Genomic DNA, 15,890 nt, shown 5'->3' with positions numbered 1-15,890 from the left:
ACGCCTGGTGCATCTTACACAGGCCCTAGGGAAAGCCGTAGTCTCCACCAGATTCACACACCTTTCAGTGTTTGCTGCCTACTCTTGAGCTACTGTATTCCCGGCATCGGTGTTCTCACCTGTAAATTGGACTCTCCAGAGATGATCCAATCATTATTAGAATTCAGTAACTCAGTTCTGCCAAGGCTCGCATGGGAACTAGTGAGTGAAGCTGCCGTTTTGCCAGTCCTTTGCTTATTTGATGGTGTCCTTTTTTTTTTTTTTTTTTTTTTTTGGTGGTGGTGGGGGTTGTCAGACGAGCCGCTCCGATCCCTCAGACGTAAAGAAAGGCCTCTTCAGTGGCAGCACCCCACCAGTAGCGGCTTTCTCTTGTCCTTCTCATAACATTTTGCAGTGCTTCACAGAGACCCTGAAGCGACTCTCCACGGAGAGGCCCAGGGACTTCTGTGTTGATAGAGACATCCTTCTGCCAGCTATAAAATACTGTCCTGAAGCCAGGTGTGGTATCAGTCCTATGATCCTAGTACTTGACAGGAGGATATGGACTTCAGGGCCAGCCTTGACTACATGGGAACTTGCCTCAAAAAAAAAAAAAAATAATAATAATAATAATAATAATAATTTAATGTCCTTTTGATCCACCTTTATATCAGTATGAGAGCAGAAAACTGGTTTCTTGAAGTATGTACAAAATCTGGCCCAGGCCTGTGGAAAAGAGGCATTCGTACAAAGTACTAGAGTCAGCTTTCTCCCTCTGCCGTGTGGGTTCCGAGGTGCCAGGCATCTGACCAGCCTGTGTAGCACAGCTTGTGACTGAGGACTCTGGCTTCAGTCAAGCCATGAGACTCTGTGTTCCCAACAAGGGCAGCCCAGTGCAGGTTCCAGGACCACACACCAACAAGTGGGATTCTCTCAAGGGAATGAGAGTTTAGACAAGGGTCTGCAGACAAAAATCACTACCAGGTAGGCAGGGGTGCACAAATTCCAGGCAGGCCTGGGCTACACACAGAAATCATGTCTCAAAGAGAGAAAGAAATGAGAGGGTTGAGATGAGGAAAAATAGGAGAGCTGACTCTTCCTGGTCTGGGGGCTGACTCGCATTCTGACTTCCTACTCTCAGTGTCCACGGCACCCCTCAGTTTCATCACCGCATCTGTTTCCACAGCCCTCCCGTAAACACCGCTGTTCTGAGTCATTCTTTCCCTAGACTTTTCTCTCCTGAGTGTTTTCCTCTGGTCAGTGGATGTGTGAGAAGCTCAGCTGTATTTTAGCCCGGACTGGTTGGTTTCATCCGTTTCCATTGCTATAACCAAATACCTGAGGTCAGGTTATTTATATAAAGGGGAAGTTTATCCAGCTTCTCGTTCTGATGACCACAGAGTGGTAGAGCACAATGCCAGCCACTCCGAGGGCTCCTTACTGCACCCAGACATGATGAGGGCCTCCCACGGTGACCCAGAGCTGTCATGCCACCTACAGTCTCTTCTTCGTGTTATAATGCCACTAATGCCAGCATGAGATCCCCGCCCTTGTGGCCTTATCCGGTCCCAGTTACCTCCCAGATCTCCTCCAAAAGCCATCATCAGACAAATTTAAGGATTGAGTTTCCCAGCAAATGATTTAGGCAGAAGGGGCAGACACATTAAAACAATAGCATAGACACTCAGAGAAATGTGACCAAGACGGATCAGACCTACAAGAAGAGCAGTTGGAGAGAAGTTTCAGGCAAGAACAGTATATGCTAAAGTTCTGTGGTCAATCAGGAAACAGCCGTTTGCCAGATAGCGATGAGAGGGGGGCAAAGGGTCAGTGATGGGACAGTGGGACCTGGCGTTCCTTAAGACGATAAGCAGCAACTGAAGGTGTGAAGAGGAGTGCTGTCCTTGTATTGACTCTGCTGTTGCCGTATTGAAGGAGGCAGATGACGACGACAAATAGGCATCCCTAACATGTTCCAGGGGGTGGGTTTTCTACTGTTCTAAGATAGGCTCTCATGTGTCCCAGGCTGGCTTTGAACTCCTGGTCTTCCTGCGCCTACCTCCCAAGTGCTGGGATTGCAGGCATGGACTCACCACATCAGGTTTTAGGTGTTGAGAATGGAATGCAGGGCTTTGCTCACACAGGCAAGCACTCTGTCTGCTAAAGCAGACCCAGCCCTCCAAGGGGAGTTTCTGAAAGTCTCTAAATGTTGACTGTCAGTCACGCCATGAGCAGAACCCGGTACTGAGATGCAGAGACTCTGAATACTCCTGCCCATCACTGCCTGGCTGTGTGGTTTTTACAGTGTCCCTGTACCTCTCTGGTCCCTGTCTTTTTCATAGGATGAACAGTAGACTAGAATGTACGGATTTAAATGAATGAATACATATAAACTGTATTGAGTGATGCCGAGCCAAAGGCAAGTACTCCGTAAATGTTCCTTGGATGTCTTTGGAAGTCATTCTGGGTTCCTCTAGGGTACCAAAATCACATATATTTGGGCTCCATCTATAAAGCAGTGTACTCTTTTCACGGGACCCACAATCATCTTCTGTGGTCTTCAGATCATCTCCAGGTGACTTAGAACACCTGATGTAATGCAAGCACTTTAAGCACTTTGTGGGCAGCTATTAGACTTTTTTTTTTTTTTTTTTTTGAGACAGGGTTTCTCTGTGTAACAGGTCCCTGACTGTCCTGAACTTTGTGGAACTTTTAAAACAAATATTTAGAAAGCATTTTGACAGCATGGCCACTTAGCAAGATAACAACAGTAGGTTCCCCACTAGGGCCTCTGTACCCATCAAGTTTACAGTACCAGGCATGAATTCCCTCCTGTGGAGCAGCCCTCAAGTTCAGGCACTAAGCTGTTGGTTACCTCCACAACAGGAATGCCACTATTGTACCAGTGAGCACACTGTTGTAGCATGTAGGGACCAGCACTGGGGAAGACCACTGATATATTCTGTATTTTTTTTTTTCAAGGTAGGGTTTCTCTGTGGAGCCCCTGGCTGTCCTGGAACTTACTCTGTGCACAAGGCTGGCCTCAAATTCCGAAATCTGCCCTGCCTCTGCCTCCTAAGTTCTGGAATTAACAGCATGCTCCACTGCCACCCCACCTGTATACTCTGTGTTTGTTAGGAAAGAGACAAGAGAGCAAAGTCTGTATACTGGGGACAAACCGGTTTTTGTTTTGTTTTGTTTTTTTTTTTTAATATTTTCAGTCTTGAGGCTGGAGAGAGGCTCAGCACTTAAGAACACTTCCTGCTTGTACAGAAGACTCGGGTTCAGTTTCTAGCACCCACACGATGGCTCACAACCTCCTGTAACTCCAGTTCCAAGGAATCTGATGCCCTCTGACGGTGTCCAGGGTTACTAGGTACCCATTGGCACACAGACATGCATACAGGCATAACAAATGCACATAAAATAAAAAATATTTTTATTTAAATCTTTTTCAGTCTGTAGCCAGTTCAGTCCACAGATATGGAATATGAAAGGGTGAATTATAGTAAGAACATATCAACTGACCAGGCATAGGGACACACTCCCAGCACTCAGGAGGCAGAGGCAAGTGGATCTGTGTGAGTTCGAGATCAGTCTGGTCTACATAGTGAGTTCCAGGCCAGCCAGGGCTGCATCTATCAGCCTTTGTGTGAGCACTCAGTAAGTGTGCGCATACCGTATTGACAACACTGAAGTCTCTCCCTGGTAGAATCACACAGCTTGGAGCTGGCCTGTGATGCATGCCTTAGAAACCTGCACCCAGGAGGCTGAGGCAAGAGTGTGGGGCCAGCCTGGACTACGGAGTGAAACGCTTTTTTAAAAGATTCTGTTTGAGAATCATTTTGATTCTGTTTCAGAGAGCTCGGAGCTCCCGTGAGCTCTCCCATGAGCTCCTGCATTTCTTTTTTCTTCCCTTTGGTTATCCTCTGGCCTTTTCCCCAGCCCTGCCCTGTATGTTTCATTATCCAGGATGTTGACAGCCATTTTTCCTGTTCTGCTTATCTCCAGTCCCATTTCTGTAGTCATCTCTCGTCCCCTCTGAAACATGCACCAGAACACTACTCCTGCACCGTTCAGTACTTGCTAGGCTCAGGTTTGCCCATGTGGGGCAGCTGAACCTGGTGGTACCCCAAGGTGACCAAAGCGAAGCCAAGCTCCTGACTCCTGGTAAAGCAAACATCTGGTACTTCTAGGACTTGTCTCCTGACCAGTTGAATCAGCTGTTTGCAGCCTAGATCCATCTGCATCTGTCGCCATGGCAACCCACTCCCCATTAGTACAAGGAGAGGGTTGCTGCAGTTCTGAGTTTCCTGGCCTACTCTGCCTATGTTGCAGAGAACTTTGATCCTTTAACACACAGCCCTTCACACACTCCTCAACACCTCCACTTCATGCACCTCAAATTGTTTTCTTTGCTGAGTGATGCTGGAGCTTAAAGGTTTCTAGATAGGACTAGATTCCAGCCCAGCCCCAACCAGGCTGGTTCATGAAGGACAAACATCCTCCCTTCTCTGCCTCAGTTTCCTGTTCTGTTGAATGCTGAGCCTGTTATCCATCTCAGGTGCTGTGTTAATGCACGAGGTCTTGGGGGGCTGTGCAGAAAGTGTGCAGTAGAGGGGGCTACTTTTATGATCGCCTGCAAATGGTCCAGAACAGACTCCTAAGTCTCAGTAGAGAATACCCCAAAGGAGAATTTCCTGACAGCTGTCAGTGGGACCCTGCATAAGACAAGCTTAATGCAGCCAGCCGCCTCTCCTAGGCACTGTGGGGCAGGGCCCAGCTTCAGTTCTCTGTATCTTTTGAATCTTTCTTGAAGACACTTAAGAATTAAAATTAACTGGAAATTGAGCTGGGCATAGTGGCACACATATTTGGTCCCAGAGCTTGGAAGGCAGAGGCAGACAGATCTCTGTGAGTTTGAGGCCAGCCTAGTCTATGTAGTGAGTTCCAGCACAGCCAGAGCTATTTAGTGAGACCCTAAATCAAAAAAAAAAAAAAAAACAAGCTAGGTGGTTGTAGCATAGGCCTTTGATCCAAGCACTTACGAGGCAGAGGCAGGAGGATCTCTAAGCTCAAGGCCAGCCTGGTCTACAGAGCAAGTTCCAGGATGGCCAGGGCCATATAGAGAAACCCTGTCTAGAAAGGAAAAAAAGGAAAAAAACAAAACACAGAAACAAAAAAATTAATTGGAAATTTATGATTGGGCTTTGCACAGTGGGCCAGAAAAAAATCCCCAGTAGCACCAGGGGTGTGAGTCAGGGAGAGCCCTGCCTGGAATCCTAGTGAGGGGAGGGGGTGTGGCTCAGTGTTACAGGTCTACCACAGCCTATGGAGGCCCTGGGTCCTCCTCAGTGATACAAAGAGTTCACAGGTTGTGGTCCCTCTTACCTCAAAAGTTCTTAATGCCTTGACCTGCCTGGGGCCGTGTATCACTCCATGAAGTGTAGAGTCAGGAAATGGCTGTTTTTGCTTTCTTTTCAGGGTGGGTGCAGCTTGGGCCTCGTGGGTGCTAGAGCTGGGAGATGCAACATACGCTCCGTGCTGTGGGTCCCTGTGTTGTGCCGCTCAGTGGCCCTGGGTAGTGGTCTCAGCAGCTGCACTGCTGGTCCTAACGCTATGCACTCTTCTGCTTTGATCCTCTTCTTAGAGAAAATCAGGGCTCTGGGGTCCCCATGTCTGGTCCCAACCTGTCCACCACCAGGCCAATCCAGCAGGACCTTGGCCGCCAGGACCTGCCACTGGCTGAGGACCTTGACAACATGAAGAATAACAAGTTGGCCACCGGGGAGCCTGCCAGTCCCCACGACAGCCTGGGCCACAGCGGCCTTTCCCCAAGCCCTGCCAAGATTGGGAACAGCACCAACCCTGGTCCCACCTTGGCCACCAACCCCCAGAACGCTGCCAGCCGCAGGACGCCCAACAACCCGGGCAACCCGTCCAACCCCGGCCCCCCCAAGACCCCCGAGAACAGCCTTATCGTCACCAACCCCAGCAGCACCCAGCCCAACTCAGCGAAGACTGCCAGGAAACCCGAGCACATGGCGGTGGAGATCCCCCCGGCCTGCCCGCCCCTCAACCACACTGTGGTCCAAGGTGAGGAGCCCAGGGTTGCCTGGCCACAGTCCATGCTCACAGCTGTGGGAAGAAGAAACCATAGACCCTGTAGACCCTCAGTGGTGTGGGACTGTGGCCATCCTCTGTGCCTTGCCCCCCTCCACAGAGCTCACACTGCCACCATGGAAAAAGGAATCCCCCGATGGAAACTGGGGGCTTGGACAGCTTGAAGGCTTAGGTACTGCTGTCCAAAACCCAGCACAGCAGGAAGCATCGCACTGTAAATAGTCTGGTGACAGAAGGAGGGAAGGGGCTGGTGGAGTGTTTGCCTAGCACACTCCAGTACCACAGACAACCTTCAGTCATGGTGGGTGGAGGCAGAAAGTTTGCAAGTTCAAGGCCACCCGTTCAAGGCCTTGTATTCATAGTGAATTGAAGGGCCAGGCTGTCATTGCAGCACATGCTTCAGAATGTGTTTACGCGCTCTTCTCCTAATTTTGATAATCAACCTCTCACATACCAATGTGGCCCCAGTTGGATTGTCCTCATCTCTCTAGTCACCCAGGGCTTTGGCCCCAAAGACAACATGGCTTAGATTTCTGTAGGGAATTGAGTCAGTTTTTGGCTCGGGGTTGTTGTTGTTTTGAGACAGCATCTTGCTATGTAGCCCAAGCTGGCCTCAAACTGGAAGTGACCTTCCTGCCTCCTCTTCTCCAGTGCCAGGACTACAGTGCCAGGTGTGTGCTGCCATGCCAGACCTCATGGTGGTGGGTCCTTAGCAGGGCACTAATGGTCTGATGAAGAAACAGACCCCCAGGGAGGCTTAGCCCAAGGACAACCAGAGAGCCTGCCCAAGAGAGAGGAGCCACAGGCAGGACTGGGTGCTCTCACTCTCACATGGCTCTGAGTTTTCCACTGTATGAAGCAGGGCTGTGGGCAGCTGCCCCCGGCAGTTCCAGGTACATCAGAGAAGCCAAAGAGAAAAGGGTCTCCATTGCCCTGGAGTGCTTGGGAGCTGGTATTCTGTGGCCAAACTGCTCAGTTCAACACCAGCTCTGCAGCTTCTCAGCTGTGTGACCTTGGACTAGCCACTCACTTCTCTGTACCTGGGTCCCCTCATCTGTCAGATGGAGATCATGAGCACCAAGCGGTCAGGTAATGCCTGGCTCACAGGAAGCTCTTTCTCAAACGTCTTGGGCCTAGTGTCAGTCCAGGCATGGCCAGGGGCCCTGGACCTTGTGGGAAATCATGGAGGAACCCATTGGTTCTTGTCTCAACAGTAAACAAAAATGCCAACCCAGACCCACTGCCAAAGAAAGAGGAAGAGAAGAAGGAGGAAGAGGAGGCAGACTCCGGGGAGGATGGCCCAAAGCCCATGCCGCCCTACAGTTCCATGTTCATCCTCTCCACCACCAACCCGTGAGTATGGGCACGTGGTGGGGGCTCCCTCCCCGGTGTGTGAACGGGGCTCCCTCCTCAGTGTGGGGGTGGCAGACAGTGGGAAATAGATCCCCTCAGCACCAACCCTCAGGAGCTGAGAACTCGGCCCTCTTGCTTCCCTCACAGAAGATAACTTGTCTTAGTACACTGCCCTGGAAAAGACCCCTTCCTGCCACGAGATGCAAGAGCACTGCTATAAATACCCAGGCCTGTGCCATGCTAGGAGAGGCGTCCTTTAGAAATGTCTGCCTTGTGCATTACAGCCTGCCGCGGCTGCATGGCAGCCGTGTGACTGAACTCTCTAACCATTGCACCACAAAGACGTAGGCTCTGCGGTCCTGCACATCACCTTTTTTCTGAAGTTCTCTTTTTCTCCTTTACTAAACAAATGTTTAAGTTGAAGCTAATGCCAGGTACTGTTCTAAGTGCTTTATAAATTTAAAAGAAAAAAAAATTGAGACTAGCTCCTTAACATCGGTACAGTGAGAGCAGCTGAAGCTTGAGCTAGGTTGTTGGTGACGGCCGCCAGTTTTGTTTGTTTGGGTGGTGCTGGGAATGGGCCCAGGTGTGGTTTTTAACAAAATCTCAGTCATTCGATTTTAACAATAAAGACTCAAGAGCCAGAGGCTGGGGTGAAAGCCTGCTAGCTGGAGAGGCAGAGAAAGTGCCCAGCTGACCTTCCTCCCCAGCCAACACCCCAGAAGGAATGGCCCCTCTCCCATGCTGTCTCAAACCACCCCTTTCAAACTAAATGTCCCTCCCTTCTACTTCCTGTGCATCTCTCTATCCCTCCTCCTGACTTCCTCTTCCTCTCTGTTTTTTTGTTTTGTTTTGTTTTTCTTAATAATCCTATGTTCACTTTCTGTCAACTGGTTGCTTGCTCTGCCTCTTGACCTTTGGTTGACTTTATTTAATCCTGTTTACAATATTCAAGCAGAAAGCTCTTGGATTAGAGGTGTGTGCTAACACTGAGCCACACCACAACTAAAAATGGTTTTTTTCTAGTAAAAAGCACAACCTCGGGGTTCACAGTGTGACCCAGGCTTTGTGCATGGCAGGCAAGCACTCCCTCAACTGAGCCCCAGCCCCAGAGAGGCTTTCCCATTGGTGGTAGCGATGGGATTTGGTTTGGGTTTTTATCACTGCTATGTGTATGTGTGATGTGTGTGTGCCATGGCTCCCGTGTGGCAGTCAGAGGACGCTGGAGTCACTGTTCTTCCATCTTCTCTTGGGTCACAGTGATTGAACACTGGACACGAGGTTTGCAGGGCAAGCATTTTTACATCTCACTGGCCCTCTCCCTTTGTTTTCGTATGTGCTGTTGATGTTGTATTTGTGTGTGTATTGTTTTGCGTATATGTGATTTGCTGGTGTATGTGTGTTTTGTTGGTGAGTATGTTTATGTTTTGTCGATGTGTGTTTGTAGATGTGTTTTGTTTGGGGGGTGTGATTTGTTGTTGTGTATACTTTTTGGTATATATGTGTGATTTGTTATGTGTGTGTGTTGTTCTGTGTGTGAGTGTTTTATCTGTGTGATTTGTTTTTAGACCAGATCTTATTCTGTGCCACACTGGCCTTGAACTCATGCCATAGTCCAGATTATCTTAAACTCTTAGTGATTCCTTGCCACAGCCTCCCATATGCTTGGATTACAGATAGGAGCCACCACACTTGGTTCCTTATTTTAGACCCTAGAATATTTTACACATGGAAAACCTGGCCTTGAGATTGCTCAGTAGATAGGGGCACTTGTTGCCAAACCTACCAACCTGAGTTCAGATCCCAGGACCCACAGAGTCAACTCCCACAAGTTGTCCTCTGAGCTTCCCAGGCGTGCTTCGGCACAATCCCCACCCAACACAAAAATAAGTAAATGTAATTAAAAGAATAAGTAAATCTTTCCATGTCCTGTGGTATCATCAGTAGTGGGGAGTCCTCCTGGCTTTTCCCAAAGTACTCCAGGAGTTTGAAGGGCAGGAGCTCTTCCATGGGTAGCGTGGCTGTCTCAAACAGCTGAGGCTTTCAGCTGGCTGGACTGTAGGGCACAGCTAGCACCCCTGTGAGAGTCCTTGACAGATGGTTAGGGGCAATGGAATTAGCCATTTTAGTGGAACTGTACGTGAGATGAGGGGAAAGGCCTATGAACCTGAGATCTGAGTGGCTCCCTGCTCTGCCTGCAGCCTTCGCCGGCTGTGCCATTACATCCTGAACCTGCGCTACTTCGAGATGTGCATCCTCATGGTCATTGCCATGAGCAGCATCGCGCTGGCCGCAGAGGACCCGGTGCAGCCCAACGCACCCCGCAACAATGTGAGTCCCGGCTCTGCTCTGCATCAGAAACTACAGATTAGACAAAGACACTCCGCTGCACCCCCCAGCCCCTCCATGGCAGATTTTAAAATCAGGGTTCCACCCCCTGAGCCACACCCACAGCCCCTCACTGGAGGATTCTAGGAGGGGCTCCACCCCTGAGCCACACCCACACCCCCTCACGGGGGAAATCTAGGCAGGAGCCCTACCTATTGAGCCACATGACCAGCTCCTAGGTAACATTTTGACACGTGACTATGGAAGGTATCACTACAGAAGTGATATTTGACCCATGCCATAACAGAAGAGAGAGCAGGAATCAGATGGGATCCAGGAATGAGCAAGGAGAAAAGTGGTCATCTGTGAGACAGGGAAGTAGGTAGGAGGCTGCTTCAGGGCCTGATTCAGATGGTCATGAACACGCCTCCCAGGCTTTCTTAAAGGTTTGGAATGCATGGCCAAGCAGGTCTCTCATCCTAAGGGAGGCGGGATCCATGACGGATTGGAAGCAGAGGAACTGAATGAGCCAGATACCACGCTCAGTTGTTCATGTTCAGAAATTATCAGCCCTTGAACCTACAGCCCCCACCTTCACCCTTCCACACACATGGGTGTCCTGAGTCCCTCCAGCAGCTAGGGACAGGGACAAAGGCCATTGCTAATCTGAGCGTATTAGCAACTAGAGCCCAGCTCTGGGCAGGACAGGTGAGTGTGGAGAGGAGGGTCAATTGTCAGACTGAGTGGTACCCACAGAGTGAAAGAGCCAGATGAGCAAATGGCCCCAGAGTTTAGAAGATGTTCCTGGAAACAAGGAAGCCTGGGGCGTGAACACTGGCCAGTGAACCCCACCACCCCAAGGACGGTCGCCCCCAAAGTGGGATGGACTCCTCCAAGGCCCTCTTAGACCACAAGGGGCTAGGAGGACATGAAAAAGATGCTCTTGGTGAATAGAAGAGTAAGGGGGTAGGATTTGCTGCCATCTCCTGGACACTTTCATTCAGAACCTACACATTTTGATCCTTCCTAGGAGTGGTTGAGCAGTGCTTGGCCCTGTCCAGTCCACGGGGTGGAAGTCCAACTTTTGAGGGATTTTCCGAGTGGTTCCCACACCCCAGTGGGCTACTGGCAGGTTCCCGGGAGTGTGAGGCTGGGGCGAGCCTGTGATTGGGTCCACTTGCCTTTGTCCCTGCAGGTGCTGCGATATTTTGACTATGTTTTCACAGGCGTATTTACCTTTGAGATGGTGATCAAGGTAAGAACAGAGGTGGGGCTCTCACAGACCTTCTGTGAGGAAAGCCCCTCAACCCAAGAGTGAGGCATGCTGAGGGTGAGAGGCATTCCAGGCAGGGGAGGGGAGGAGAGCAGGTGGGAGCCGTGGAGGAGAGCTCTGGGTGGAAGAGGGGCTCTGCTTGAGCACCCTCCAGCACCCTCTGGCAGCTGGAGGTGACAGATGAGAGGACTGTCAGGGACCAAGTAGGCTGTGGTCAGGGCAGGAACCACAGGTCACCAAGGGAGAAGTGAGAGGCAGACAGATTCTTGGGAAGTCCCAGAGATAAAGTCCACCACATTGCTGATCCGTGGCCTCCTGTCGGGGCTCAGACAAAGTTCACTCTGACACTTACGCTTGTGACTGTCAAGCCAGGCTCCTTTCCTCAAAAGGGCCTACTACCATCCTGCCAGCCACTGCTGCCGCAGCTGGGTGTTGTCCTGGGGAAGGGTGAGGGCTCTGAGCACGCTGTCCTCTCCCCACAGATGATCGACCTGGGCCTCGTCTTACATCAGGGGGCCTACTTCCGTGACCTGTGGAACATTCTGGACTTCATAGTGGTCAGTGGGGCCCTGGTGGCCTTTGCCTTCACGTAAGTCTCCATTGCAAGCCCCCCCACCCCTGCCCCAATCTAAGTCCCACTGTCAGATGTGGGTCATATTCTGGGGTTCGGAGATGGGAATGAGAGCTGTGGGTCAGTGGGGGTGGCATTCCCCAGTGGAGCTGCAACTGGCTTTGTGCATGTCATCACCATAAAAGAAAGGAAGAAGGGCCCAGAGCCACCTTCCACTCCTCCCACAGCAAGACGGTGGCCTCTTGCTGTGCTGCTTACGATATTCTTGCCTCTGGGGACATCTCATCTTCCTTCCCACAATCCCCCTACATGTTGTCTCTTTGGGGTGCCCCAAAGACAACCAGAAATCAAGTGTGCATGAGAGTCTCATACCACCTGTTCCCCAGGCTCTTCACCATACAGCCAGTGGCCTCCTACGTGTCTCTCCTCCCAAGGCTGCCAGGATACTCTGCTCTCCACAGGGTCGTGTACCATGGCACCACTCCACAGTGGTACCCTGGACATAGGTGGCAACTTCAAATATGGCTCCCAGTTTCTGAGTGGCCATTTTAAAATGGCAACCATTTCAAGATGTCACCCAAGTTCCAAGTTAGCCATTCCAAGACAACAACCCACTTCACAGTGGTGCCGGAAAGCAGAGCGCCCATCCAAGATGACTCATGAATGCTTGCCATCATTCCAAGATGACAGTAGTGGCCACTCTAAGATGATAGCCATTCCAAAATGTCCCCTTAGGTCTAGGCAGCCATCCCAAAATGGAGTACCAGATTCTTGAAAGCCATTTCAGGATGGTGCTCAAGAAGCAAGTGACCATCCTAAGGTGGCAGCTGAGTTCTAGGGTGCTATCTCAAACACACTCAAGGGAGAAGAAGCCATCCCAAGATGTTGCCTTAAATCTGGCCATCATCCTAAGATGGTACCCAAGTTCAGAGTGCCCGTTTTAGAGTGCCGCCTGAGCTCCGTGCATCCACTTAATGTGGTATCTAGAATCTCATGGCCATTCGCAAAGGCACATGAGCTCTGCCACCCAAGCTTTTAGGCAGCCATCCCAAGATGGCGCCCAGCATTGGCCCCAGCCTAAGATGGAGCCCAGTCTAGGTCTAGTCGGAGATCCCTCGAAGCACATGTGGCAGCACAGTCTCGAAACAGCCATCAGTGTCAGGGAGAGGCCTGACTTGCTTCTGGTCCAGAAATCCATCTTGGGAACCAAGGCTGTGGTCTTGAAAGGAAGGTCTCCCAGGGACCCTGACCCGCTTCATCCGGCCTGAGGTTCTCTTTGCATTGTCTTACTGCTTGCTCCTCAGTGGGAGCGGCCTCTCAGTCAGCTCTTTCACCTGGCACTGAGTGCATGCTTTGTCACAGAGGGCCCGGACTGTTGTCCTTGCCAGGTGAAGGGCTGCAGCAGGCTTCCCAGCTCTCCCTAGAGCACAGGAAGCTGCGGTTGTGGTGGACTTGAGTGTCTCCATGGCCTGCAAGCATGACTCGGCCAGGCTCCCTTCCTCTCTCCCTCTCTCTCTCTCTCTCTCTCTCTCTCTCTCTCTCTCTCCCCTCCCCTTCTCCCTGTCCACCTTTATTCTCTTTCCCTTTTCTTTTTTCCAGTCATGAGGGTAGAGCAGGGGTCCTTTGCACTGAGGCCTGAGCCCTATGGTCAAATTTTTAATGTTCTCATGAATTCAGTGCAGACATAATGCTACCCTGTGTGCCTAGAAGTCCTTGTTTTTAGCCCCGCCCCCCGGCAGTTCCTGTGCAAGAGAAGGTCAGACCAGGGGCATCACGTGCCTGTGCAGGCTGGCAGTTCTCACAAAATCTGGCGTTGGAAGCGTGAGCCCAGAGCTGGCAGTTGCGGATCTTGCAATGGGGTGAGAGGAGGCACCCGACCGCTATGGTGCCTCACCTCACTACCAAGAATCCGCCTGTCCCTGCCACTTCTCGCCAAAGACAGGACTTGCAGCTCAGTGCAAGCTGGTACCTTGATTAAACCACTCCTGTATACCCAACAGCAAAAGAGTTGCCAGTTGCTACTTGTTTCCCAAGGGAAGTTTCGGGACCCTCCCTTGCCCTACAGTCTCTAGGAACAGGCTTCTGATCTTCTGTGCCTGAGGTGTCTGGACTTGTGAGGTCTCTGCTTGGTGTCTCCTTGTCGGTGTCATGGTAGAGCGTCAGCTTGCTGTTTCCCTTTGCTCTGTGTGTCCCATGAGCCTGTCAGTGAGAGGTACCTCCAGCTGGGTGTGGTGGCAAGCGTTTGTAATCCTGCCCCTTGAGGGGTTGAAGCAGGAGGATTGCTGATCTGACCATAAATGTCTCAGAAAAGGAAGGAAAGAAGTCCCCCAAGTCTGGTAGCCTCTCTGTACCTCAGTTTCCCCATGCAGCACGATGCAACGGCTTGAATGGGAGGAAGCACCTTGAGCATGTCATCTATAGCGCTGTTGTACCAGGGTAGTGATCCCCATTCCACACATGAGAAACTGAGGCTGAGGCAGGGTGTGTGGGGAGAATGGGATCTAGGCCAGAAACCTGTCCTGCTGGGTCCTTTCTTCCCTGAAAGGCCTGGGAGACCACGGAGCAGGAAGGAGGAGGAGGAGGAGGGAGGCTGCTCCCTTCTGGGGTAAGAGGATTGAGGCAAGGACGCTTCTGTCTGCCTGCCTGTGCTCTCCCAGTGAAGTGCTGAAGCCCTCTGAACAATCCCACCCTCCTCTCGTCACCCACATCTGTATGAGTGATCTGTGTGGGTATAGGTGTGAGTATGCATATGTGTGTGTTCCGTCCACTAACCATGCTCCATCTTCCATGCGCCATCACTAACGCGCCATCTCACACACTGTCGCCATGAGGGACATCACGCTTAGTGCCCATGCTTTGGAGCAGCCAGCTGACATCTCCCGGCAGCTCCTAGTCCATGATCCCACCCTCACTGCCAAGAGTCCATCAGGTACCCCCACCTCTTCCCCCAGGGCAGGTCATGAGCCCTGCAGAGCTGGCAGAGTGTACCTTGATCAAGCCGCTCCTGCACCCTCAGAGCCACACTCCCAACAACCAAAGGAGGTCCTCCAGCAACACCCTCAAAACAGCCCTGCCCCAAGGAAAGGAAGACTCAAGCTCAAGATGCATGCACGTGGGTTTGAATCTCAGTCTGCCACTTTTTGGCTGTATGCCCTTGGGGAAGTCACTCTCCCAGTCTGGGCTTCATCTTCCTCATCTGGAAAATGGGCCCAATGGCGCCATCCTCCTGCAGGTAAATGCAGCGCTTTAGGTAAAGTCTGGCTAGGGACTCAGCACAGAATAGTGCTGGCCTGCTGTTAAGGAATTTTGGATTAAAAAAAAAAAGTTGAGGTAGATGCCAGTGCCACAGGAAGCACCTGGAGGCTTACAGGTGGTCTGGGCACCCTAAGCTCAGCAGAGACATCATAGGCATTAAGCCGCTTAGCTGAAAAAAGAAAATTGCTAGGCATAATGTGATGCCAAGAATCCTAGGTAAGGACAAGACAGGAAATTTAACAAGACCCTATCTTAGAACAAAAGTACAGAGGAATCTTGAGATGTGGCTCAGAGGTAGAGCCCCTACCCAGAATTCCCTGGTAAGGGGCTAGGGGCGGGGGTGGGGGTGGGGGCATGGAATGCTCAGCAATAGAATGCTGATCTGGCATATGTGAGACTCTGGATCCCAACATCCGCAACTTTCCTTCCAGAAAACTACCCACCAGAGTTACGCACACATCTGCATCCCAGCTACTCAGAAGTTTGAGGCAGGAAGATCAGTTAGTCAGGCCAACCTGAGCTACATCTTCACATGAGTCAATAGAAGCCAAGGTGGAGGCTGATGATACTGAAGCATCAGGAAGCCACGCCCATTTTCCAGATGAGGCAGTCAAGGCAGCATTCAAACCTCCGTCCGTCCTTTCCCCACACAGCTCACCTACAGCAAGCTGGGCCCCAATGCCAGGACCACTGCAGGAAGCAATCCTGCTCTTGGCAGTGACTGAGTGGCTAGTTCACCCAGGGTAATAGGTAGCCCCGGGCCCACCTTGCTCCATGGAAATTTGCCTTTGTGAGCTGCTGTCAGGGCCGTGTCTTGCCCAGTGCAGAGACTGACGGAGGAGCTGGCTCCCCTGGTCCCCCAGGGTCCCAGAGTCCAGCGCCCATGTGTGTCTGTGCGTGTCCTGTGTTCTCTCTGAGGCCGCTCACGATTTGTCTCTCCTTCCGACGCCACCTCACCAGGAGCAGTACACGGTAAAGTGCCTCTCTCTCTCTCTCTCTCTCTCTCTC

The 15,890-nt window shown here is 51.3% G+C and overlaps 1 protein-coding gene across 7 annotated transcripts in view; it reads left to right on the top strand.

Moving 5' to 3' along the window:
• The window catches only part of Cacna1a (calcium voltage-gated channel subunit alpha1 A), a 214,131-nt gene that overhangs the window by 140,499 nt on the left and 57,742 nt on the right, over positions 1 to 15,890 (top strand). For all 7 annotated transcript variants that reach the window (XM_060392361.1, XM_060392357.1, XM_060392356.1 and 4 more), the window contains exons 20-24: positions 5,630 to 6,075; positions 7,317 to 7,455; positions 9,657 to 9,786; positions 10,979 to 11,038; positions 11,539 to 11,645. In XM_060392361.1, the coding sequence (XP_060248344.1) occupies positions 5,630 to 6,075; positions 7,317 to 7,455; positions 9,657 to 9,786; positions 10,979 to 11,038; positions 11,539 to 11,645 (882 nt within the window). The remainder of the gene's footprint in view (positions 1 to 5,629; positions 6,076 to 7,316; positions 7,456 to 9,656; positions 9,787 to 10,978; positions 11,039 to 11,538; positions 11,646 to 15,890) is intronic.

Source organism: Meriones unguiculatus, chromosome 10 (assembly GCF_030254825.1).
Source record: "Meriones unguiculatus strain TT.TT164.6M chromosome 10, Bangor_MerUng_6.1, whole genome shotgun sequence".
NCBI classification, from domain to species: Eukaryota; Metazoa; Chordata; class Mammalia; order Rodentia; family Muridae; genus Meriones; species Meriones unguiculatus.
The sequence above is the reverse complement of the archived record's forward strand: the minus strand, read 5'-3'. Positions and strand labels throughout refer to the sequence as shown.